The 26,223-nt window shown below is 51.2% G+C and overlaps 1 protein-coding gene across 1 annotated transcript in view; it reads left to right on the forward strand.

Moving 5' to 3' along the window:
- Window positions 1–26,223, forward strand: part of LOC140681608 (uncharacterized) — a 370,130-nt gene that overhangs the window by 7,640 nt on the left and 336,267 nt on the right. The window contains 2 exon segments of the mRNA XM_072921594.1: window positions 2,020–2,779; window positions 24,237–24,711. Of these exon segments, the coding sequence (XP_072777695.1) occupies window positions 2,020–2,779; window positions 24,237–24,711 (1,235 nt within the window).

Genomic DNA, 26,223 nt, shown 5'->3' on the forward strand with positions numbered 1-26,223 from the left:
TAAAATGCCTTGAGGATGATTTGCTCTTCCCACAAGTCACTTGTGATGGAAACACATCAAATCCCAAACATGAATAAACTGAAAATAGAAGCAATTCTGTGGCAAATCCAAGTTTCATCAGTTCCTGCACAGCTTCAGCTCAGCTGCTGGCAGGTTCCGATAAAAGGAAAGTGGAAATTTGGCCCAATACAGATTAATAAAGGGAAGGGAAAGCTCTGTGTAGCTGTCACAAAGTTGACAGGGACAAAGAAAATAATGATTCTCATATTTGGCAAAGTCCCAGACCTGTGAATTCGGGAGTTACTTGGGAATTTATCTACTTGAACTGGGCTTCTTGTAGGAATTTACTGGTCTTGAATTCCTCACATTGGGGTGAATGATCCTTGTCAGTCTTGCTAGTATAATTTGTTCCCTTTTCTCCAGTTATTTAAAAAAAATTTTCAAGGAAGGACAAGAAAATACTTTCTTTACCCTGGCCACCCACAACAGCCATTTTCCTTATAAGTTCTCCCAAAAGTCACTCAGAGGAAGCTGCATCCAAGTTTCCAAGAGTTCCTCCAGAAAGAGGCAGAACCTCCTCATAGGAGGGAACCAGGCTGTTGTCAAAGGCACTTGGGGTCAGACAGCAGTGCCCTGAACTCACTGTGCCAAAATAATGTCGCAATCTGGTTAATAAAATTGTTAGAGAGATGCCTCTGCCTCAATGAAGGTGCTAAGGAGACCAAATCCAAAGTGGATTTTATTGAACAGTAAATGTGAGGTAGAGAGAGAGAGATGGAAAGAAAGAGAAAAGGGGGGAGAGAAATGGAGTGAGAGGGACAGAGACCTCCCCTGGGTTGAGGCAAGTGTGACATTGTCCCCTGTGTGCGTGTCCTTCCCAGGGTGGGGGTTTTACACCTGAGCCAGTTTGGGTAAGGGGGGTGGTGTTCACCCCCCACCCCGAGCAGGGATTGCCTCACTGTTTCAGGTTACAGTGTCAGATGTAACCAAAAGTGTTTTCAGTCACCATCTCCAGAAACTGTTATCAACAGGTGGGGCAGTGTTCTTTATCTCTTCCATGACTCAGCCCTGATAATGCCCTCCAGGGGCCATCTTCTGTTAATGGGCCATTGAGTGTCACTGCAGGGCTGATAAAATTACATCATCCCATTGTGGGATGCTCCGCCCAGGGGGAGGAACCAAGCATTCCTGCCTGGATATAATCTCACCCTTGCAACACCACAACCACCTTGCCTACTGGATTCCCAGAGGACAAGAGCTCCATAACCACCACTGGACCTGCAGAGGAAGACCAGACCCTTCTACAGGATCACCACTTTGACAGAATCACGTTCATCACTCCAGCCGGACTGCAGCCACTATTTAATCAGACTGCTACCACCACCCTGACCAACGGGGTGTCAGGTTATATCCTGACTCTGTGAGTTTAAACCAGTGTTTCTGTATCATTGCCTTGATATTAATTTTCTTTTTCAATTGTAATTCTGGCATAAATTCTCCCCCTGGTTTGCTTTGAAATCAGTACAAAACTCAATGTGCTCATCCCTTGTTTCCCTCCCAAAACAGAATTTCCCGTACCAAAACCTTCACTAAATGGAGGAGGAGGATGTGAGGAAGAGGAAGGCGCCCTGGGACACCGAGGCAGGTGAGGATGAAGTCAGTGCCCCTTTCCTCCTCTCTCCTGCTCCATCTCCTGGCCCAGCCTGGCCCCCGGCTGCAGGACAGCCCCGCTGCCGACGCTCTCCTGACAGGGATGCACTGGGGGGATCTCCTTACCCTTCCTTGTGGCACGGAGGCAAATCCCATCCTCTCCTTGTCCTTCCTCCCCCAGAGCAGGAGCTGATGATGGAGACCAGGAAGGACAAATCTCTGCAGCAGAACCTCATGGAAGAGGCCGATTTGAGCAACTCCACAGCGCAAGAATCCAACAGGGAGGAAAAGCCCCGGAGATCCCACAGGAGGAGGGGCTGCAAACCCAGCCCAGGGTGCTCTGAGGAGGAAAGGCCCACTCTGGGTCAGGAAGGTGGGCAGAGCTTCCGCCAGAGCTCAGAGCTGGTGGTCCCTGAGAAGCTTCACAATGGGGAGAAGCCCCACAAGTGCTTGGAGTGTGGGAAGAGCTTCAGGCAGAGCAACAGTCTGAAACGACATCAGATGATCCACGCTGGGGAATGGCCCTACAAGTGTGGGGAGTGTGGGAAGGGCTTCGGCTGGAGCTCCCACCTCATCATCCACCAATGCATCCACACTGGGGAGAGGCCCTACGAGTGTCCTGAGTGTCAGAAGAGGTTTCACAGCAGCTCTGCTCTCCTTGTACATCAGCGGATTCACACGGATGAGAGGCCCTTCCGCTGCCCTGACTGTGGGAAGGCCTTCAAGGAAAACTCCCACCTCATCAGCCACCGGCGCATCCACACCGGGGAGAGGCCCTTCCTCTGCCCCGACTGTGGGAAGGGCTTCAAGCAAAACTCCACCTTTGTCACCCACCGGCGCATCCACACTGGGGAGAGGCCCTACATGTGCCCCACATGTGGGAAGAGGTTTCAGAGCAGCTCAAAACTCCTCCTGCATGAGCGGGTCCACACTGAGGAGAGGCCCTTCCTCTGCTCTGACTGTGGGAAGGGCTTCAAGCAAAACTCCAACCTCATCAGGCACCAGCGCATCCACACTGGGGAGAGGCCCTACGAGTGTCCCCAGTGTGGGAAGAGCTTCACCCGGAGCTCTGACTTGACCCGACACCAACGGAGCCACTGGTGAGGGAAGCCCTGTGAGTGCCCCAACTGCAGGAAGAGCTTCATGCACCGCTCCAGCTTCATCCCCCATTGAAGAACCCACATTGGGAAGAGCCCTGGTGATCCCTGTTACCTGTGATCCATGCTGGGAAGATACCTGTACCTTCTCCTGCCCCTGCCAATGACCTTATGTGGGATTGAAGAACATGAGGGTCTGGCTATGGCCCTGTCACTACATTCACTCCCACCTCAGGTCATTGCCAGGGGCAGGAAAGGGACTCTCTCTCTCTCTCTCTCCCTGAGAAGGTTGTCCTTTCCAGGCAGGAGGAGACATGTGGCCAGGAAGATACAATTGATGGTGATGTAATTTCCCCTGTAAATAGTTTTTCTTATCCCTTCTGTTGTCAATATTTTTTCTGTTCCAGTTTATTCCTTATCTCGTTGCTGTTCCCAGTAAATTGTTCTTATCCCAGCCTGGGATCTTTCCATTTTTTTCCTTCAGTGGAAGGTGGGAGGGCAACGAGAGCCAGCACGGTTTTAGCAGGAGCAGGAAATTGGGGAATTCCATTCCTGAATCCCGGCCTGTGGAAACCGAGCATCCCAGCTGGTGCCAGCCCTGGTGGCCATGGCAGCAGCCTTGGGAGCGGGTCCCTGGCTGGGGCTGAGGGAACCTCTTCACTCTGGTGCCCAGGGACAGGAGTGGAGGGAGCGGCTGCAGCTGTGTCCGGGCAGGCTTAGGTTGGATCTCAGGGAAAGGTTTTTGCCCAGAGGCTGCTGGGGCACTGCCCAGGCTCCCCAGGGAAGGGTCACAGCTCCAGGGCTCTCTGAGCTCCAGCAGCATTTGGACAGCGCTGCCAGGCCCAGGCTGGCAGTGTTGGGGTGTCCTGTGCAGGGCCAGCAGCGGGACTCGAGGATCCCGATGGGTCCCTCCCAGCTCAGCCACTTCTGTGGTTCTGGGATCCCATGACCCTGGGGATGGGAGTGCCAATGGTTGCCATGGAAACGGCCTCTGGCTGCAGGCCTGAGCTGGTGTCCATGGCAACCACCCCTGGCATGGGGTGTCCATGGAGCTGCCCAGGGACTGACCATAGCAACAGGGGCTGGGGAAGGTTGCCATGGGAACTGACCATAGCAACAGGGGGCTTGTGATGGTTGCCATGGAAACTGACCATAGCAACAGGGGCTGGTGATGGTTCCCATGGAAACTGACCATAGCAACAGGGGCTGGTGCTGGTTGCCATGGAAACTGACTATAGCAATGGGTCCTGATGAGGTTTGCTGTGGTAATCCAGGGCATCCCTCTGGCTGCCCTGGAAGGCCTGGGACCCTGGCAAGGGGGTCAGGAACCCCCCTGTACAGAGCCCTAAGAGACACTGTCTGTGATCTCTGTCCATGGAAAAGAGTTTTCAATCTTACAGGATGAATTACACACTCTGAGTGTTTGATATGAGTAATAATTAGTGTGACACGGGTGCAAAAGTAGAATTTTAGGATTCCAGATAAAGGGTTCAAAGGAGGCAAGATGGAGGAAATCGTGTGTGTCTTGTCCTTTTCCTCCTTCTTCATGCCCTCCATGTTTCACTGTGGTGTTGGCATTTTTCTATTGGTTTAGGCTGGGGACACACTGTTCAACGTAGATGACAGATATTGGCACATTATTGTAAATATAGTACACGTAGTTTCTGGTATATAATGTTTGTACCATCCCACTGAGGGGCAGAGCCCCGCACACTGCCCTGCAGGACAGAGCTGCGGAAGGGCAGCAGAACATGTTAGAGATAAGCAAGAATAAACAACCTTGAAACCAGCACAGACGAATTATGGCTTCTTCTTTGGCAACGGGGCAGAAAGACAGAGACTTTCTACAATCTCGGAATCACCAATACCCACAGATTCCGACACCGCCCCATTTCGTACCCATGTCTCGTCCGTGGAAACAAGGTTGGCTGAGCAAGTCCGGGACTTGATTGAAGAGAGTCATAAGAAACTAAAAAAAGGAATTTAAGGAAGAAGGCTACCATAATTCACCAGAACCCACAAGAATCTCTGCCATTAGGAGCCAGCGCTCCCAAGCCAAGGAGAGAGGATACACTCCACGAGGAAACCTCTGGTTTTTTGTTCAGGAGCATGGAGAAGACATGAGGAAGTGGGATGGAAAACCCACCTCTTCCTTAGCAGCCCGAGTACATGAACTAAAAAGAACACCTAACACAAAAAGAGTCAATGCTGCTCCAGTCTCTCAAACACAGAGTTCCAGACAATATAAGAATAATGATATAACTGATCCTCTTGAAGGAACCTCAAGAACCTATTTACCAGAAGAAAGCAACGTTTACCATGACCAGGAATAGAGGGGCCCTGCCTCTAGCCAGGTAGAGGACAGGGACAATCGGATCTATTGGACCGTGTGGATTCGATGGCCTGGTACATCTGAACCACAAAAATATACAGCTTTGGTTGACACCGGTGCCCAATGTACCCTGATGCCATCAAGATATGTAGGAGAAGAATCCATTTCTATTTCTGGGGTAACAGGAGGATCCCAGCAGCTTACTGTATTAGAGGCTGAAGTGAGTTTAACTGGGAACGGGTGGCAGAAACACCCCATCGTGACTGGCCCAGAGGCCCCATGCATCCTTGGCATAGACTATCTCAGAAATGGATATTTCAAAGACCCAAAGGGACATCGCTGGGCTTTTGGGATAGCTGCTGTAGAGACAGAAGACATCCGGAAACTGAATACCTTGCCTGGTCTCTCAGATGACCCTTCTGCTGTGGGACTGCTGAGAGCTGAAGAACAGCAGGTACCAATTGCCATGACAACAGTGCACCGTCGGCAATATTGTACCAGCAGAGACTCTGTGATCCCCATCCATGAGATGATTTGTAAATTGGAGAGCCAAGGGGTGGTCAGCAAGTCCCATTCACCTTTCAACAGCCCTATATGCCCAGTGCGCAAGTCCAGTGGGGAATGGAGACTGACGGTGGACTACCGTGGCCTGAATGAGGTCACACCACCACTGAGCGCTGCCGTGCCAGACATGTTGGAGCTTCAGTACGAGCTAGAGTCCAAGGCAGCAAAGTGGTATGCGACCATTGATATTGCAAATGCCTTCTTCTCCATTCCTTTGGCAGCGGAATGCAGACCTCAGTTTGCCTTCACCTGGAAGGGAGTGCAGTACACCTGGAACTGACTGCCCCAGGGCTGGAAACACTGTCCCACCATCTGCCATGGACTGATCCAGGCTGCACTGGAAAAGAACGAGGCTCCCGAACATCTACAGTATATCGATGACATCATTGTGTGGGGAAGCACAGCAGGGGAAGTCTTCGAAAAAGGAGAAAAAATTATCCAGATTTTACTGAAAGCTGGTTTTGCCATTAAACGAAGCAAGGTTAAGGGACCAGCCCAAGAAATTCAGTTTCTAGGAGTCAAGTGGCAAGATGGACGTCGTCAGATCCCAACAGAAATAATCAACAAGATCACCGCTATGTCTCCACCTACCAACAAGAAGGAGACACAAGCTTTCCTAGGTGCCATAGGCTTTTGGAAGATGCACATTCCCGAGTACAGCCAGATTGTGAGCCCTCTCTACCTGGTCACCCGAAAAAAGAATGATTTCCACTGGGGCCCTGAGCAGCAACAAGCCTTCACTCAGATCAAGCAGGAGATCGCTCATGCTGTAGCCCTTGGCCCAGTTAGGACAGGACCAGAGGTCAAGAACGTACTCTACTCTGCAGCCGGGAACCATGGTGTGTCCTGGAGCCTTTGGCAGAAGGTGCCTGGGGAGACTTGGGGTCGACCACTGGGATTTTGGAGCCGGAGCTACAAAGGCTCTGAAGCAAGCTACACTCCCACAGAGAAGGAAATCTTGGCTGCGTATGAAGGAGTTCAAGCTGCCTCAGAAGTAATTGGCACTGAAACACAGCTGCTTCTGGCACCCCGACTACCAGTGCTGGGGTGGATGTTTAAAGGAAAGGTTCCTTCTACACATCACGCCACTGATGCCACATGGAGTAAATGGATTGCCCTCATCACTCAGCGCACCCGTATTGGAAATCCAAATCGCCCTGGGATTCTGGAAATCATAACAAACTGGCCTGAGGCGGAGACTTTTGGATTGTCTTCTGAAGAAGAGGAGCAAGTGGCACGTGCTGAGGAGGCCCCACCATATAATGAGCTACCAGAAACTGAAAGACAATATGACCTTTTTACGGATGGTTCCTGCCTAATCATAGGCACTAGCCGGAAATGGAAAGCTGCAGTGTGGAGCCCCACACGACAAGTGGCACAAGCTACTGAGGGACAAGGTGGATCAAGTCAGCTTGCAGAGCTTAAAGCCGTCCAGCTGGCTTTAGATATTGCAGAGCGAGAGAAGTGGTCAAGGCTCTATCTCTACACCGACTCATGGATGGTAGCTAATGCTCTCTGGGGATGGCTAAGTCGCTGGAAAAAGGCTAACTGGCAGCGCAGAGGGAAACCCATCTGGGCCGCCGAGATCTGGCAGGACATTGCCTCCCGAGTAGAGAAGCTGACCGTGAAGATTCGACACGTGGATGCACACATACCCAAGAGTCGGGCTACTGAGGAGCATCGCAACAACGAACAGGTAGACCGAGCTGCCAAAGTGAAAATATCACAAGTAGACCTAGATTGGCAGCATAAGGGAGAACTATTCCTAGCTCACTGGGCCCATGACGCTTCTGGTCATCAGGGGAGAGACGCAACATACCGATGGGCACGAGACCGAGGGGTGGACCTTACTATGGACAACATCTCACAGGTCATGCACGACTGCGAGACCTGCGCTGCAATCAAACAGGCCAAACGGATGAAGCCTCTGTGGTACGGTGGGCGATGGTTGAAATACAGGTATGGGGAAGCCTGGCAAATTGACTATATCACGCTTCCCCAAACCCGCCAAGGCAAGCGCTATGTACTGACCATGGTGGAAGCAACCACAGGATGGTTGGAAACCTACCCTGTGCCTCATGCCACTGCCCAGAACACCATCTTAGGCCTAGAAAAACAGGTCTTGTGGAGACACAGCACCCCTGAGAGAATTGAGTCAGACAATGGAACACATTTCAAGAATGGCCTCATCAACACCTGGGCCAGAGAACATGGCATTGAGTGGATATATCATATCCCCTATCATGCTCCAGCTGCTGGGAAAGTTGAGCGATGCAATGGACTGCTTAAGACCACCCTAAAGGCACTCGGTGGGGGAACTTTCAGGAATTGGGAACTGAACTTGGCAAAAGCTACCTGGATAGTCAACACCCGAGGGTCCATCAATCGAGCTGGTCCTGCCCAATCTGAACCCTTGCACACAGTGGATGGAGATAAAGTCCCTGTGGTACATATGAAAGGTATTTTATGAAAGACTGTTTGGATTAATCCCACCCCAGGCAAAGACAAACCCATCCGTGGGATTGTTTTTGCTCAAGGACCCGGTTATACTTGGTGGGTAATGCAGAAGGATGGGCAAACCCGTTGTGTACCACAGGGAAACTTAGTCTTAAGTGAAAACTATGTGTAAGGTTTCATCATGATGAAGATGGAAATAGGAAAAGGGGTGGATAATGTCCAAGATTAAAAAAAGAACGTTTTCCTATTTACCATCTGAGTAGGAGTTGCTTGGGGCAGTTTTCCTTATCTGCTGTTAGTAGCCCCATCAATGCCTTGCCACGTGACTCAGAGATAACACTGTCCAGGAGCAGGTGATTAAGGACACACCTCGTGACTCATAATAACCCATTGTAAGATGCTCTGCCCAGGGGGGTGGAGCTAGGCATTCCAACCTGGATAAAACTGGGGATTTCTAGACAGAGGGTCAGCCTTTTCACAGGTTCTCCGAGAAGACACAGCAACTATATCTGCCATCCCAAGAGGACTGGAGCTACTCCAATTTAGACTGCTACCAGCACGCTGGCCAGGTTGTATTCTGACTTTGTCAGTAGTCTTTCCCTTTGTATTATTGCATGTTTTTTTGTCCTTTTCCCCTTTTCCCAATAAATTGTATTTCTGACTTGGAGTCTCCCACTGGTTTTGCTTTCAAACCAGAACACCTCCCTACACCAACAGTTCCCAGATTCTGTCAGGGACTCGCTTCCCTTTCCTTCTTCCCTCTGCTTCCAGCTGGGAATGTGCTGGGAAATATCCAGCAAAGCCACCTTTGCTGCGTGCTGCAGGAGCCCACGGAGCTGCTGCACCTTGTCCCCTGCCCTGCACAGCTCCTTAGGGGGCACGGCAGGAGCAGCACCCTGGGAGCCTCGGGAATGCCCCTCTGGGATCCATGGCACATGCTGCCAGGGGCTGGAATTCCAGTTCCCAGCCAGGAAATGATGTTCCTGCCCTTGATGGAAAAGCTCTTAACAAGCAGCCAGAAGCCAAGTGGAGAAAGATCTTACAGTGACATTTCACTGCCAGCCTTCATAACTTCACCTGTGGTTGTTTTAGCTCACGGATTGGGAATTAAATCAAGGCAGGGCCTTTGGTGGGAGCTGCCCTGGATCAAGGGAGACACTGAGAGAGAAACAGAGCATGTAAAGAGAGGTCTGAGAGAAAGGAGGACAAAAACACAATCAGCTGAGACGGTGGCACTCTGAAAAGAGAATTGCAACTGACTGAAAAGGAATGGGATGGAAAGAAATAATTTTGTAACTTGTATTTCCAATCAAAACACAATTGCCTCCCTTTCTCACCAACCTCCTCCTGGTGTCATTCAGCCGGGATGTAAGAACGTTCTTCATTCTGAGTGGATGTTCCAGGCTGCAGCCACAAGGAAACAGGGAATGGGGATTTTCCTGCTCCTGGGGAGTTTGACATCCTCAGCTGAGGAGAGTAGAAGGCACCAGAAGGAAAGGACAGCTGGCTTCACCCTTCCTCAGGAATGAGGGGGTGGGGGGAAATCTCTCATCATGTCTGCAGCTGCTCCCACAGGGATGTGAGGGCTGATCCCAGAGCCCCAGGGGTCACATTCAGGGCAGCCCTCAGGGTATTCAGGGGCAGCGTGGGACCACCTGGATCTTGGAGCACCCAGCTGCCCCTGTGTTTGGAGGTGCCTGAGGAGGGCTGAGACAATGCCAGGGACATCCTGCAGTGACATCCCTACTGTCCTACTCTGCTTGTACTCAGTCCCAAACCTGACCCTGATCCTGGTGTCAATCTCACTCCACGTTTAGACACACTCACAGTTCCGTATTTAATCTCATCCCAGTGCCAGATTCATCTAGCCCCAGACCCAATCCCAGCCCCAGTCCTAAAGCAAGTCCCACATTTTGCCTTAAGCCCAGTCACAGCTTCAATCCAAATCTCAGCCCTAACTCGTACCCCAGCCCCAGTTCCAGCCCCTTCCTAAATCCTCAGCCCCAAACCAAATCCCAGGTTCAGCCCTTCTGGGGGTTTGGGGGTGTCTCTGTCCCTCTGACCCCGGTGATGTTTGGGTGGGGTCACACCAGGGCTGAGAGGGACAGAGACCCCCCCGGCCTCCCCAGGGATGAGAAGGTCAAAGAGCCCCCCCAGCCCCGAGCACCCTCGGTGGTGAGAGGGACACAGAGCCCCTGGTCCCCAGCCCTGCACAAGCATTCCCTGAGGCCAGAGGGATGGAGACCCCCCGAGCATCCCCCAGGGCGAGGGGACAGAGACCCCTGAGCATCCCCTGGGCTGAGAGGGACCGAGACTCCCTTGAGCGCCTCCTGGCACAGGGGTGAGAGGGAGGGAGACCCTCCAGGCATTCCTGGGGTGAGAACAATGGAGACTCCCTGGGGAATGGCCTGGGGTGACAGGAACAGGGACACACCTGGGGAATGGCCTGGGGTGACAGGGACAGGGATACCCCTGGGGAATAGCCTGGGGTGACAGGGACAGGGACACCCCTGGGGAATGGCCTGGGGTGACAGGGACAGGGATACCCCTGGGGAATAGCCTGGGGTGACAGGGACAGGGACACACCTGGGGAATAGCCTGGGGTGACAGGGACAGGGACAACACCCCCAGGCCCCTCCCAAGCATCTCCCAGGGCAAGAGACACAGAGATGCCTTGAGCATCCCCTGAGCACTGGACAAAACAAACTTGTCAGAAATTAAACTTAACCCTCCATAAAATGCCTTGAGGAAGATTTGCTCTTCCCACAAGTCACTTGTGATGGAAACACAAACAAATCCCAAACATAAAGAAACTGAAAATAGAAGCAATTCTGTGGCAATTCCAAATTTCATCAGTTCCAGCACAACTCCTTCTCACCTCCTGGCAGGTTCTGATAAAAGAAAAGTGGAAATTCAGCCCAATACAGATTATGAAAAGAAAGGGAAAATTCTGTATAGTCACAAAGGTGATAGGCACGAAGAGAATTATGATTCTCACATTTGGCAAAGCCCCCAAGCCTGTGAATTCAGGAGTTATTCGGGAATTTATCTGTGTGAGCTTGGCTTCTTGTAGGACTTTTAGCAGCCTTGTGCTACTCACCTTGGGGTGAACGAACCTTGTCAGTCTCTCTGGTATCATTTCCTTCCTTTCCTCCAGTGATTTTAACAAACTTTTTAAGGAAGGACAAGAAAATATTTTCTTTACCCTGGCCACCCACAACAGCCATTTTCCTCATAAGTTCTCCCATAAGTCACTCAGAGGAAGCTGAGTCCGAATTTCCAAGAGTTCCTCCAGAAAGCCACAAACTCCTCAGAGGAGGGAACCAGGCTGTTGTCAAAGACACCTGAGGTCAGACAACAGTGTCTGGAACTCACTGTGCAAAATAATATTGCAATCTGGTTAATAAAATTGTTAGAGAGGTGTCTCTGCCAAAGTTAAGGTGCTAATGAGACCAAATCTGTCCTGGTTCAGGGCAAATTTTGGAAAGAACCCCCAAAGGGTTCCTCTAGGAAGCACATTGAATCGGCCCCTCCCCCCAACTGGTTCGGGAAGGATACCTCCTTGGGGAAAGTGGAAAAACTTGTTTATTAAACAAGCAACCTTAACAGTATTAAACAATAAAACTTCTTACCACTCCAAGAGAGAGACAAACTCAGAAAGATCCCCCGGGCTGCAGCTGGGCTCACTCAGTCTCTGATCAGTCCCTCCTTGGCCCAGGCCCAGCCCGCTGGGCCACAGGTGCTGCTGCTGCTGCTCTTCTGGTGTTCAGTCCAGAGCAGGTCCAGAGAAAGGGAAAAAACACAGTCCAGGGAACTTCTTTGCCTCAGCTAGCTAAAACAAACTTGGAAAGCAAAGGGGAACTCTGTCTCATTGCCTGTCCGTCCTCAGACAACACAGTCCAGGAGCAGGAATGTGGAGGAGGGAGTGCAGTTCTTGAAAACAAACTCTGCACTTCTTCCCCCCACTTCACTCTTGGAACAAGCCTTAAAGGTGCAAAACTTATCATTCAACATAAACAGGGCAGACGACTGGGGATGAAGGCATCACACAGTCAGCCGAGGACACCTGGGTGCCCTGCTCCCCTCTGGCTGAGGTGCTGAGAGCTCTGCAGCCCCTCCTGCCATCCCATCTGCCCAGGCCAGCACAAGAGCCCCGGCCTTGGGGCCCTGCAGAGCTGCTCCTGCTCCAGGCCCAGGGCCCATCCCAGAGCTGGGGCAGCCACAAAGCTGTGCCCATTTCTGCTCATTGCTGCTCTGATGGGGATGGATCCTCAAAAGATGAATTTTAATACTCCAGAGGCCTCTTTTTCTTGTGCTTTTCAGTTCAGGAATTCAGTTAAAAAGGCTTATAAAGATCTGTTTAAAATGCCCAAACAAGAAAAGTCCATGGGAATAACTGAAGATATCAATTCATCTGTGGATAATTAGACAGATTTCAGAGGTGTATTCAAAGTCAATATACTGTATTGAAAACTATGCAGAGAGAACTGTTTTGTCCTGTTTTATTTTCCTGTTTTTCCTGTTTATGGACGGATATCAGCAATGTCCAATTGATATTGACCCTCAGCACATTCTAATGCAGTCTGAACACACATGAAAATCAAGACCCTTCATGGCTAACAATCAATCAGACTTTGTCCACACCCACCCCCAACCACTTCCCTCATCCAAGCCCTGGCACTCAGAGCCTTTTCTTCACAGAAAGGGTGAGTGGGCACTGGAATGGGCAGGCCAGGGGGGAGGTGGCAGAGTCACTGTCCCTCTCCAGTGGCACTCAGTGGCATGGTCTGGGTGACAAGGCAGTATTAGGGCATTGGTTGGACTTGGTGATCCCAAAGGTCTTTTCCAGCCTATTTGATTCTGTCATTCTGTGATGATTGGGACACTCTGGGGCCATTGTGACCCTGCAGGGCCTGGTGGAACTAAGAGGACCATGGTGACACTGTGCAGCCCCATAGAACCAGGGCTCCATTGTGGTGCTCTGGGGCCCAATGGAACCAGGGAGTCCCCGTGACACTGGGTCCTGGTGGAACCACAGAGGCCATGGTGACACTGCAGGGCCTCGTGTAACCGAGGGGTTTCACCATTGTGACACTGCGAAACCAAGGAGAGCATTGGGAGAGTCCAGGGCCCAGGGGAACCAAGGGGCCGTTCTGACACTGCGGGGCCTCATGGAACCAAGGGGACATTGTGACACTGCAGGACCTTGTGTAACCAAGGGGCCACTGTGACACTCTGGGGCCTCCAGGAATCTGGAAGGCCGTTGTGACTCTGTGGGGCCTCGTGGAAACAAGGAATCCATTGTGACACTGAGGGGACTTGTGGAAGCACAGAGAGCATTGTGACAGTGTGGGACCTCATGTGACCATGGGGCCTTTGTGACACCCTGGGGCCCCATGGAACCAAGGAGACCAGTGTGACAGTGCAGGGCCTGGTGTAACCAAAGGGACTTTGTAACAGTGAGGAGCCCCTGGGAACAAGGGTATCTTTGCAGATGACACCAAGCTGGATGTGGGTGTTGATCTGCTGGAGGGTAGGAGGGCTCTGCAGAGGGCCCTGGACAGGCTGGATCCAGGGCCCAAATCCATCAAGGTGAGGTTTAACAAGTCCAAGTGCCGGGTCCTGCACTTTGGCCACAACAACCCCTGCAGCGCTACAGGCTGGGGACAGAGGGGCTGGACAGCAGCCAGGCAGAAAGGGACCTGCAGGGACTGATGGACAGCAGGCTGGACATGAGCCAGGCAGAAAGGGACCTGCAGGGACTGATGGACAGCAGGCTGGACATGAGCCAGCAGTGTGCCCAGGTGGCCAAGAAGGCCAATGGCTCCTGGCCTGGATCAGGAATGGTGTGGCCAGCAGGACCAGAGCTGCTGTGCCAGCACTGATCTGCCCCCAGCTCTGCACACAGACATTGCTGCTGCAGCTCCAGAGAAGGCAGCAAAAGGACATCTCTGCAGAAAACTCTTCTGGGAGATCCTTTAGTTCCTTGAAAGCCACCAAGAGTGCAGCCCCTCATTGACATGGTCTGTTGCAATAGGGAAGGTGGACACAAACAAAATAAGAAATGGCACCAAAAATGACATTTATTGTGGAAAACATGAAAAAAGAACAACAAAGGAAAAAAATTCCCATAATTAAACCAACAAGAAGTACAAAAGACAACTTTTATTACAAGTGATTTGCAGAAATTGGCCAGCAGTTCAATGTCCCTGAAAGCACCCAGTCATGAGTCTCCACACTGCAGCCTCTTGAGCTCCTGGTTCCTCAGGCTGTAGATGAGGGGGTTCAGGGCTGGAGGCACCACCGAGTACAGAACTGACAGGGCCAGATCCAGGGATGGGGAGGACATCAAGGGGGACTTCAGGTAGGTAAATACACCAGTGCTGATGAACAGAGAGACCACGGCCAGGTGAGGGAGGCAGGTGGAAAAGGCTTTGTGCCGTCCCTGCTCAGAGGGGATCCTCAGCACAGCCCTGAAGATCTGCACATAGGAGAAAACAATGAACACAAAACATCCGAATACCAAACCGGCACTAACAGCAATGAGCCCGAGTTCCCTGAGATAGGATTTGGAGCAGGAGATCTTGAGGATCTGTGGGATTTCACAGAAGAACTGGCCCAGGGCATTGCCATGGCACAGGGGCAGGGAAAATGTATTGGCCGTGCACAGCAGAGCATTGAGAAAGGCACTGGCCCAGGCAGCTGCTGCCATGTGGGCACAAGCTCTGCTGCCCAGGAGGGTCCCGTAGTGCAGGGGTTTGCAGATGGACACGTAGCGGTCGTAGCACATGATGGTCAGGAGGCAAAACTCTGCTGAGATGAAGAAGAGAAAGAAATAGAGCTGAGCAGCACATACTTTGTAGGAGATGGTCCTGGTGTCCCAGAGGGAATTGTGCAGGGCTGTGGGGACAGTGGTGCAGATGGAGCCCAGGTCGCTGAGGGCCAGGTTGAGCAGGAAGAAGAACATGGGCGTGTGCAGGTGGTGGCCGCAGGCTACGGCGCTGATGATGAGGCCGTTGCCCAGGAGGGCAGCCAGGGAGATCCCAGGAAGAGGCAGAAGTGCAGGAGCTGCAGCTGCCGCGTGTCTGCCAGTGCCAGCAGGAGGAAGTGGCTGATGGAGCTGCTGTTGGACATTTGCTGTGGCTGCACATGGGCACCTGTTCAGAGAAAAGGATAGTTAAGTTTTGGAGGAGTTATCTGTAACCAAAATCAAAGCCATTTCCCATACACCCTCCTCTGTGACACACAAGGATATTCTTCTGTGTTTAAGAGCTTAGAGGTTTTCATTTTAAGCTCCCCCTATGTCTCTCCTGCTATTCTTGGATATCAGAAACGCCCAGCATTTCTGCTGCCCTCCAGGAGAACAGAGTTGGTTCCCTGAGGCTACAGGATGAGTGGAGACTGGGGAGACATGGTCTGTCACTTCATTCTGCTTGGAGTTTCTCTGGGCTTTCATTTTCTCAAATTAAGGATGTTCACACTCCCATGTTTCTCTTACAAACCCCCAGGTACAGCTGAGACAGATGGATCCACCACTGCCCAGCTCCACATTTGCAGCCAAGGACTCACATTGCTCATTTCACCAACCCAGCAGCATTTTCAGTGTCACAACACCTCTGCTTTCCCTATCAATCTTATAACTCAGATGTGCTCTAGGACAGGTTTGCTCCCTGGATTGAAGATATCAGCTTGGTCTGAAATCTCAGGGAGATTTCCAAGTGTCCTTCTGACGGCACTGGATGAAGGGACACACAGCTCCTTCCCTGGCTGCACTGCCAGCATTGCCCAGAGCCGGGCACTGGGGACAGCTGTGTCACCCTGAGCCAGCTGTGCCCCCTGCCAGATTCCCCAGTGCCGGGCAGCTGCTCCCAGCCCTGTGCTCTGCAGAGGGAACTGGGCCCGGGGCTGCAGAGCTGCCCCATGGCTCTGCTGCAGCTCTGCCTGCACAGGAGGGGCTGCACGCCTTGGAGCCCCGGCCCTGAGGGCAGAGGCTTGGCTGGGGCACAGGAGGGAGGGGGCTTGTGCAGAGGGAGGGGCTGCACTGGAGGGAATCCTGTGGAGATCTCTGAACTCTGCCTGCCACGGTATTTCTGGGCTTTATTTTCTCTCCTTCCCTGATCTTCTCTCTGCTTCCTGGAGATTTTCCTCCTGCAGGTGTTTCCCTGTGCCTGATCTCTCCCTGCCAGCACTCCCAGACCCCAAATCTCTGTGCACTCTCCTTGGCCTGACAGAACCCTGTCTGTTTGCTGGGCACTGGCTGGGGTCAGGTTCTGTTTGCAGCTTGCAGCAAGGACAGCTCAGACTGGGCCTGATGGCTCCAGTAAAGGTGGTGCTGGTGCTGTCCATGGGCAGAAAGACGGTAAGCACATTAGGAATTTCCTGTGAACCTACTGAGCACTAAAACTAACAGTTAGATGTCTCAGGCACTTATCAAAATTCATAATCAACCTTTAATATTTATCCCTCCCTCCCTGTCATTCTCCAGTAGAAGGAAACTGAATACAAAATCTCTGGAAATCTCTTTTTTATCAAATCCTTGTCTTGGAAATATTTTATGACTGGTGAGAACCCTTCAGTATTTCAGAGCTTCATCAAAATTTCACCTCCCCTGCACCAGAAATGCTCAGAGTTGTACTCACAGGGTCTGTGGGCATTGGGATGTTCCAGCTTTAGGAGATCGCTCCAGGAGCTGCAGCTGCATTGTCCTGCAGCCAGAGGTTCCTGTGCCAAGGGCTGGCAGTGATTCTGCCCCAGGCACTTCTCAGCCCCTTCCCAGCCCTGACTGATTGAAGCTCTCTGTGCCTCTGTGCTGTGCCTGGGCTGGCTGCAGGCAGTGCCCCAGCCCTGCTGGGCTGGGAGAAGAGCTGCTCAGCAAGAGAAATGTGCTTTTGAAGCTCTCCTTGGTTACCAGGATCACTCTCTGTGCCAGGAGCCTGGCCCAGCTCAGCAGCACAGACACAGCACAAGGACTTTAATGACCCTCTGGGGCTTTGTGCTCGGGCCCTGAACATCAGGCCCTGAGAGGGAGCTGCAGAAACCTCTCCAGAACTCCAAGTCAGAATCCAACTCCAAAGTTTCTTGGACTTTTAATGGGTCCCACTGAGGGACACGACTGAGAAAGTGTCCCCAGGCCCCAGGCAGAGCAGAGAACTGGAGGCACTGATGACAGGTGGGGACAAAGAGAAGCCAAGTCTTGGTGCCCTGGGGCACAGCAGGGTCTGTGCCACCAAGGGCTGTGAGGAGACACCTTGTCCTGAGGCCCTGGGGCCTCCTGGCAAAGCCCCAGTCAGGCTGGGCGCTGTCAGCCCCTGGTCCTGCCCTCAGCATCCCCCCCCCAGCCCACATCCCAGTGGCCTCAAGGATCTGCTGGAAGGAGTCCCTGGGGAGCCTTGGTCAGAAATGGCCCTGGGGGCTCCTTCGTGCTCCCAGGGACTGCAGGTTTTTCAAAGGACTTTGGCTTTGGCTTTTGCCTTGGAGTCTCTGAGAGCTTATTGCAATCCTGGCCTCAAATTATCTGCTGTAATTAGTCCCTGGAGAGGCTTTGTCAGTAACAACACTCAGTGGGGCTCATTAATGCTTCAAGGTACTTCAGTTCTTTTAAGGTACTTGGTGTTTCCCTTTTGATCCAGACTCTGTGAGAGGTTTGTGCAATCCTGGCCCCAATTATCTGCTTTAATGAGTCCCTTGAGAGCTTTATACTGACACTCAGTCGGGCTCATTAATACTTTGAGATACTCAACTTTTGTAAGGTACTTTGGATTTTCTTCTCCACGCTGAGAGGCTTTTTTGCCATTTTGAGTCTCTGGGAGGTTTTTGTGCCATCCTGGCTTCCAGTTCTCTCCTCCAAGGAGTCCATGAGGAGCCTGTGCTGGGGATGGACCTCAGTGGGTCCCATTAATGTTTTGAGGCACTTTGGGGTTTTCTTCTGACTTTGACTCCTGGAAAGGTTTGTGCAATCTCCTCTCAGGCCCTGAGGTTCCAGGGCTCAGTTCCAAATGCACCATGAGGCTCATTAGTATCAAGCAAGTCCTGACAAACCATGGCTCTGCCTTGATCACCCTCTGCTCTCCTGCAGTTCATCAGGAAGTTTCTGTAGTGGTTTTGGTTTGCCAATTTCAGATTTCTCAGCCAATGCATTAATTAGTGTGGTGGGTTCAGTTTTGGCTAATTACCAGCGCACTAACTAGAATATACTTACTCATTTCCTGCTGTGAGGTAGGATTAGGAGAAAGGCAAAGTAGGCTCAAACTTTAAGAGTATAAGGTAAAGTTTGTTAAAAGGAACAAAAGAAAGAGTAATAAGGATCAGAACAAAACTTTCAAAACACCTCCCCTCTCCATACAACCTTTTCATACATACTGATTATATAAAAAGACAAACAAAAAAATTTTCAGTCAGTTTACCACCTCTGGAATAGTCCTTCTTTAGTTCACTTAGGGAGAGGAGTCTCTGTTTCTTGCTATGGAGACTTCTCCACAAGAAAACAGTTATCTTGTGGGTCTCAATTTCCACAAAGAGCAGCTGCCTGGAAAAATCTGCAATTACGAAGGCACTCACATTTTTTCACAGCTTTTCCCATGGCTGTGTTAATGGGCCATGTCAGCTTATGGGTTATTAGTTCAAGATGAGCTGTTTAAGAGCAACGGTTCTCTTCATCTATTTCTGAAATCATCTTCATCTCTGCAAAAAGAGGTCTTCATCTCTCCCTGGTGCACAGGGTCTAATCACTCTGCTCTCTTTCTCTGTTCAAACTTCTTCTCATAGGATCACAGCTGTTGCAATATTTGCTTACTTTAGCATGGAGGCCTTTGCTGAAAACAACAATCTCCCCATACTTTTCAATGCCTTATAGGGAAAAAGAGAGTCTGATGTATCAATTACATCCTTCTCCGTAGCTTTACCAGAGGATTTCAGCCCCAAGATCAAGGCATCTCCTCATCCTTCCCATCTGGGACTCAACTTCCTCTTCACTGACCTCAGTGTGTTTTTGTTGCTCCTCTGTGTACCTGCCCTGTGTCCTTTTCTCTCACTGGAGGGAGGATGGCAGCACTGGCAGAGTCAATATCTGCCCGGGGCTGCAGATGGTTCCGTGAGCCCGGCCGGGCTCGGTCCTTGCGGCCGGAGCTGTTTTCCCATGGAGGTTTCTGCAGCGGCTGCGCTGGGGCTGTGTCAGGCTGGGCCGCGCTGGGGCAGGGCCAGGATCTCAGCAGCCAGGCCAGAAGGCTGAGACGGGGCTGGGCCGGCCTTGGCACCTCTTTGGGGCCAGAGGGGAGAGAGACCCAGCCAGGCTTTCTCATCTTCAACTTGGGTCTGCACAGAGGCGTCTGCAGTTTGCTTAGTGGTTTAACAGATTGTCAGCTCTCAGAGCAAATTACTGATTGGTTTTTTGTCAGACACAGAGGAAACTGCTAGCAGCTTCTCTCAGGACATCACTTCTGCAATGCAAAACCACCACAGCAGCACAGAGCAGAGAGCTCCTTTGTCCATATGTAGTGGCCATGTGCCCGAGGCCTCAAAACCCCACCTTGGGAGATCTCTGGGCTCTCTCCAAGGTATTCTCAAATGAAAACATTCAGCTCAGAGTCTAAGAAAATCACCAGAGCAAAGGGCCAGCCTGACCTGTCTGTCCTGGCTACTTTTGTCTGGGAGCAATCCTTGGATATATGGAATTTGGGAGGCCAAATTCTAATTTTGGCCATGGTCCCCAGAAATGAAGACCAGTTCTTTTCCATAGGAAAGAAGGAACAGAGCCCCAGTGCTTCAGGGGCAGATGAGAGGTGACCACCAGAGGCAAAGGCCAGGCAGAGCTGGCAGGTTTTTTTCTGGCAGATACTCTTGCACACAGGAAATTTTTTAGGCGGAGTATCAGTTTTGGCAATAGGCATCTGAAAAGATGGACAGTTCTTTTCCATAGCAAGGAAAGCACGGAGCCCCAGTGGTCCAGGAGCTGATGAGAGGCAGCCCTTGGCATTCCAACATCAGCCAGACCTGCCAGGTGGCACCTGGCAGGCCAAGCCAGCCAGACCTGGTCCACATTCCCTCGTTTCCATGGGGCCCCTCAGTGTCCCAATGGTCCCTCGCTTCCAGGAGGCCCTGAGGTGTCACAATGCCCCCTCGGTGACACCAGGCCCTGAAGGGTCAGATTGGTCTCCATGGTTCCATCAGGCCCCACAGAGTCATAATGGTCTCTGGGTCCATGAAGCCCCGCAGTGTCACCACGGCCCCTTGGTTCCATGGGCTCCAGTGGTGCCACAATGATCCCCTTGGTTCCATGAGGTGCCCACAGTGTCACAGTGATCTCCACGGGAAGGAAAGAACCGAGCCCCAGCGTGGCAGAGGGGAGGGGAGGGGAGGGGAGGGGAGGGGAGGGGAGGGGAGGGGAGGGGAGGGGAGGGGAGGGGAGGGGAGGGGAGGGGAGGGGAGGGGAGGGGAGGGGAGGGGAGGGGAGGGGAGGGGAGGGGAGGGGAGGGGAGGGGAACCAGGGGCCGTTGTGGCACTGCAGAACCAACACAGCTGCTGCACCTTGTCCCCTGCCCTGCACAGCTCCTTGGGAGGCACAGCAGGAGCAGCACCCTGGGAGCCTCGGGAATGCCCCTCTGGGATCCATGGCACACACTCCCAGGGGCTGGAATTCCAGTTCCCAGACAGGAAAAGATGTTCCTGCTCTTGAAGGCAAAGCTCTTATGGAAGAGTCAAAAGCCAAGTGCAGCAGGATCCTACAGGGACATTTCACTGCCAGCCTTCATAACTTCACCCATGGTTGTTGTAGCTCCTGCACTGGGAATTAAATCAGGGCAGGGCCTTTGGTGGGAGCTGCCCTGGGTCAAGGGAGACACAGAGAGAGAAACTGAGCAGGCAAAGGAAGGCAGGAGAGAAAGGAGGTGTTTTGGTTTGGAATGACAGGTGTCTGCTAAGGAAGGCAGAAGCCTCCCCTGAAATGGAAAAATGTCGACTCTTTCTTTCTGAATTGCTATAAATTGGAAATTAAGAGGGGCTCTCAGATAAAAATTTGGAACAGGAATAACAGTTTTTTTATTAGGGAAGAAAATAAAAATATAAAATAAACAACGCAGTGAACCAAAACAACACTGACGGAGTCAGAATACAACCTGACAGTCTGTTGGACAGGGTGTTGGCCGCAGTCCAATTGGAATGGTGGCTGCAGTCCTACTGGAGTGTCAGGTAATGGTTCTGTTGGAGAAGTGATCCTGTAGAAAAGGGTGTCTTCTTCTGAAGAGGAAGAGGCAGCTGTTCCTCTGAGAAATCCAGCCCAGAAAAAGCTTTGTTGGTGGGCCAGAATCTCAAGATTAGATGCAGGTAGAAATGCTTGGCTCCTCCCTCTGGGCGGAGCATCTCACAGTGGGATGTTATAGTTCTTATCAGTCCTGCAGTGACATTCAATAGCCCATTATCAGCAGATGTCTCCCCTGAGGGAGGACTGATTGTGGAAGAGATAAGGAAAAACTGCCCACTTAACACAGGACAACTGCCATACAGATGGCAAATAGAACACATCTTGCTTTTCAGTCTGGGACAGGAGGTCACAAACAAAATTAGCTGAGAAGGCGGCACTCTGAAAAGCAAACCAGAACTGACAGAAAATGAATGGGACAGAAATCAATAATTCTGAAAGTTTTATTTACTATCAAAATAAATCACACCCACCCAGCCCCACACAATCCTGACCCCACAACCTCAAATTTGGATCTTCTCTCAATCTCCTTCCAACCCCATCAAACCCTGGAGGCTGAGGAATCGACTAATTTTGGCATGGGACTGAGATGGGAACCAGCCATTTTGAGGTGGGATTGAGTCATTTTGAGGTGACAGACAAATCCACCTTGGCTTTTGGAGTGCAAAGATATGGAGAATACTCCCATATATCTCTCAGAACCCACAAATCCTCCAGAATATGTCACCAAACCATAAATTCCACCTCAGATACCTCTTAAATGGTGGGACTTTTGACATCCCTCGTCAATACTCTTTTTAGTCATTTTTCAAGTGTTTTTAAGTGATAAAGACAAATATGAAGAAAATTAGGGCAAAACCAAAAACAGAGAGCCCTTGAGCATCTCCTGGGCATTGGACAAAACAAACTCAGCAGAAATCAAACTTAACCCTCCACAACATGCCTTGAGGAATATTTGCTCTTTCCACGAGTCACTCGTGATGGAAATGCAAACAAATCCCAAACAATAATAAACCAACAACAGAAGCAATTCTGTGGCAATTCCAAATTTCATCAGTTCCAGCACAGCTCCAGCTCAGATGCTGGCAGGTTCCAAAAAAAGAAGCATGGAAATTTGGCCCAATACAGATTATTAAAAGGAAGGGAAAGGTCTGTTTAGCTGTCACAAAGGTGAGTGACAGGGACCAAGAAAATAATTATTCTCTACCCAAGCCTGTGAATTCAGGAGTTATTTGGGAATTTAGCTACTTGAGCTGGGCTTCTTGCAGGACTTTTAGCAGCCTTCTGTTCCTCACCTTGGGGTGAATGATCCTTGTCAGTCTTGCTGGTGTGATTTGCTCCCTTTCCTCCAGTGAATTTAAAAAACTTTCCAAGATAGGACATGAAAATATTTTCTTTACACTGGCCACCCACAACAGTCATTTTCCTCATATGTCTACCAAAAGTTGCTCAGAGGAAGCTGCATCCAAGTTTCCAAGAGTTCCTCCAGGAAGAGGCAGAACCTCCTCATAGGAGGGAACCAGGCTGTTGTCAAAAGCACTTGGGGTCAGACAGCAGTGCCCTGAACTCACTGTGCAAAATAATGTCGCAATCTGGTTAATAAAATTGTTAGAGTGATGCCTCTGCCCCAATTAAGGTGCGAAGGACACCAAATCTAAAGTGGATTTTATTGAACAGTAAATGTGAGGTAGAGAGAGAGATGGAAAGAAAGAGAAAAGGGGGGAGAGCAAGGGAGTGACAGGGACAGAGATCTCACCTGGGACAGGGCAAGTGTGACATTGTCCCCTGTGTGCGTGTCCTTCCCAGGGTGGGGGTTTTACACCTGAGCCAGTTTGGGTAAGGGGGGTGGTGTTCACCCCCCACCCCGAGCAGGGATTGCCTCACTGTTTCAGGTTACAGTGTCAGATGTAACCAAAAGTGTTTTCAGTCACCATCTCCATAAACTGTTATCAACAGGTGGGGCAGTGTTCTTTATCTCTTCCATGGCTCAACCCTGATAACGCCCTCCAGGGGCCATCTTCTGTTAATGGGCCATTGAGTGTCACTGCAGGGCTGATAAAATTACATCATCCCATTGTGGGATGCTCCGCCCAGGGGGAGGAGCCAAGCATTCCTGCCTGGATATAATCTCACCCTTGCAACACCACGACCACCTTGCCTACTGGATTCCCAGAGGACAAGAGCTCCATAACCACCACTGGACCTTCAGAGGAAGACCAGACCCTTCTACAGGATCACCGCTTTGACAGAATCACGTTCATCACTCCAGCCGGACTGCAGCCACCATTTCATCAGACTGCTACCACCACCCTGAGCAACGGGGTGTCAGGTTATATCCTGACTCTGTGAGTTTAAGCCAGTGTTTCTGTATCATTGCCTTGATATTAATTTTCTTTTTCAATTGTAATTCTGACATAAATTCCCCCCTGGTTTGCTTTGAAACCAGTACAAAACTCAATGTGCTCATCCCTTGTTTCCCTCCCAAAACAGGATTTCCCATCCCCTAAAGTTTACCAGATGGAGAAGGCTGCGAGGAAGAGGAAGGCGCCCTGGGACACCGAGGCAGGTGAGGATGAAGTCAGTGCCCCTTTCCCCCTCTCTCCTGCTCCATCTCCTGGCCCAGCCTGGCCCCCGGCTGCAGGACAGCCCCGCTGCCGACGCTCTGCTGACGGGGATGCACTGGGGGGATCTCCTTACCCTTCCTTGTGGCACGGAGGCAAATCCCATCCTCTCCTTGTCCTTCCTACCCCAGAGCAGGAGCTGAGGATGGAGACCAGGAAGGACAAATCCCTGCAGCAGAACCTCATGGAAGAGGCCGATTTGAGCAACTCCACAGCACAGGAATCCAACAGGGAGGAAAAGCCCTGGAGATCCCACACAAGGAGGGGCTGCAAACCCAGCCCAGGGCGCTCTGAGGAGGAAAGGCCCACTCTGGATCAGGAAGGTGGGCAGAGCTTCAGCCAGAGCTTGGAGCTGTTGGTCCCTGAGAAGCTTCACGATGGGGAGAAGCCCCACAAGTGCTTGGAGTGTGGGAAGAGCTTCAGGCGGAGCAAGAATCTGAAACGACATCAGATGATCCACACTGGGGAATGGCCCTACAAGTGTGGGGAGTGTGGGAAGGGCTTCAGCTGCAGCTCTGCCCTTGTAACCCACCAACGCATCCACACTGGGGAGAGGCCCTACGAGTGTCCTGAGTGTCAGAAGAGGTTTCAGACCAGCTCCCATCTCCTCCTGCACCAGCGGATTCACACGGATGAGAAGCCCTTCCGCTGCCCCAACTGCGGGAAGGGCTTCAAGCAAAACTCCCACCTTGTCAGGCACCGGCGCATCCACACCGGGGAGAGGCCGTACAGGTGTCCCCAGTGTGGGAAGAGCTTCAGCCAGAGCTCTGACTTGACCAGACACCAACGGAGGCACCGGTAAGGGCAACCCTGCGAGTGCCCCAACTGCAGGAAGAGCTTCGTGCTCTGCTCCAGCTCCATTTCCCACTGGAGGACCCACATTTGGCACAAGCCTGGTGACCCACATTCCCTGGTATCCATGTTGGAAACACACCTGGCTGCTTCTCCTTTTGATTTGGCCCTAATTTTCCTCTGATTCATCTTTATCCCTTAAACACAGCCAAACAGGGTTAAATTAAAGAAATTGATCAGAAATATCTGAAGTGCCACCATTTCACAGGAGTTTGAGGGGGAATTTAGGATTTGGGGACACATTCTGTGTGGAGTGCCCCTGTTGCTAAGAGGCAGGAATTTGATCTCACCCTTTTTTGTTGCTAACATCTCCTCCCTAGACCCAAACCCTAACTCCACCCCTGGTATTCCCTATACAAACCCCACAGCCCTGCTTTTGCCCTGTCTTTCAGGGCTAATAAATGGATTCTGGAGCTTTGTTAAACCAAGACCCGTCTCATTTGTTCCTGTTGCCGGCAGCTGCACCCTCCCTGAACACCATGAACTTAACTTCTGGAGGATTTGTGGGTTCTGGGGTCATTTTGGGCAGTGTTTTCCGTCTCTTTGCATTTCAAAAGCCAAGAGGGATACATCTGTCACCACAAAACCACTCAATCCCACTGAAAACAACAGAATTTTTACCCACAAAGGCACAATCCCACCTCAAATTGCTTGTTCCCCCTCAAAAAAAAAAAAAAACCCAAACAACTCAATCCCACACAAAGCTCACTCGATTCCACAGCTGCCAGGGTGAGATGGGGTTGGGAGGAGATTGGGAGAAGTGGGATCCCAGTTTGGAGTGGAGGGATTGGGATTGTGTGGGGCTGGGTTGCTGGGATGTATCTGATAGTGAATAAAACTTTCAGAGTTAATGGTGTTTGTCCCATTCGTTTTCAGTCAGTTCTGTTTGCAGAGTGGCTCCTTCTCAACTGATTAAATTCCTATAAAAATCCTTTTTTAAAAATCATCTAACCCAAACAATCCAAAAACCAATATCCATATAAAACCACCCATCTGCAATTAAATTTTTCTAAATAATTTTTTAGAGTACTTAAGGATGTTATTAAAGTTTAATTGTTTGGTTAAACTGTATGAGAAATTACAGTGGTGTTTGGTTTTGTATTTAGCATATTTGTAATATGAATTGTTTTACTAAGATATGTTAGATTGTTTGTTAGTTTTTTAGATTGGCCAGAGCTGTGACAGGCGCTGGGCTCTGCCTGGCAACTGATGAGTCAGAGCCATCCCGGGCGCTGATTGGCTGAAAATCGCCAGGAGGGATCAATGCGCCGAGTTTCTGCCCGGGAACTGAATCGTCATCAACGCCGCGCGCTCTGATTGGCCAGGACCCGCTTCGGGGCGGGGACGGGAGGAACTGGGGACCCCCAGGAGCCCCTCGGATTTGGGGGTTTCCATCCCCCCTCGGCCCCCGGGGCGGCCCTGGGGCCACCCCAACACCCCCAAAATGGGGAGGGTCCC

The sequence above is a fragment of the Taeniopygia guttata genome, chromosome 37, assembly GCF_048771995.1.
Source record: "Taeniopygia guttata chromosome 37, bTaeGut7.mat, whole genome shotgun sequence".
Taxonomy (NCBI): Eukaryota; Metazoa; Chordata; class Aves; order Passeriformes; family Estrildidae; genus Taeniopygia; species Taeniopygia guttata.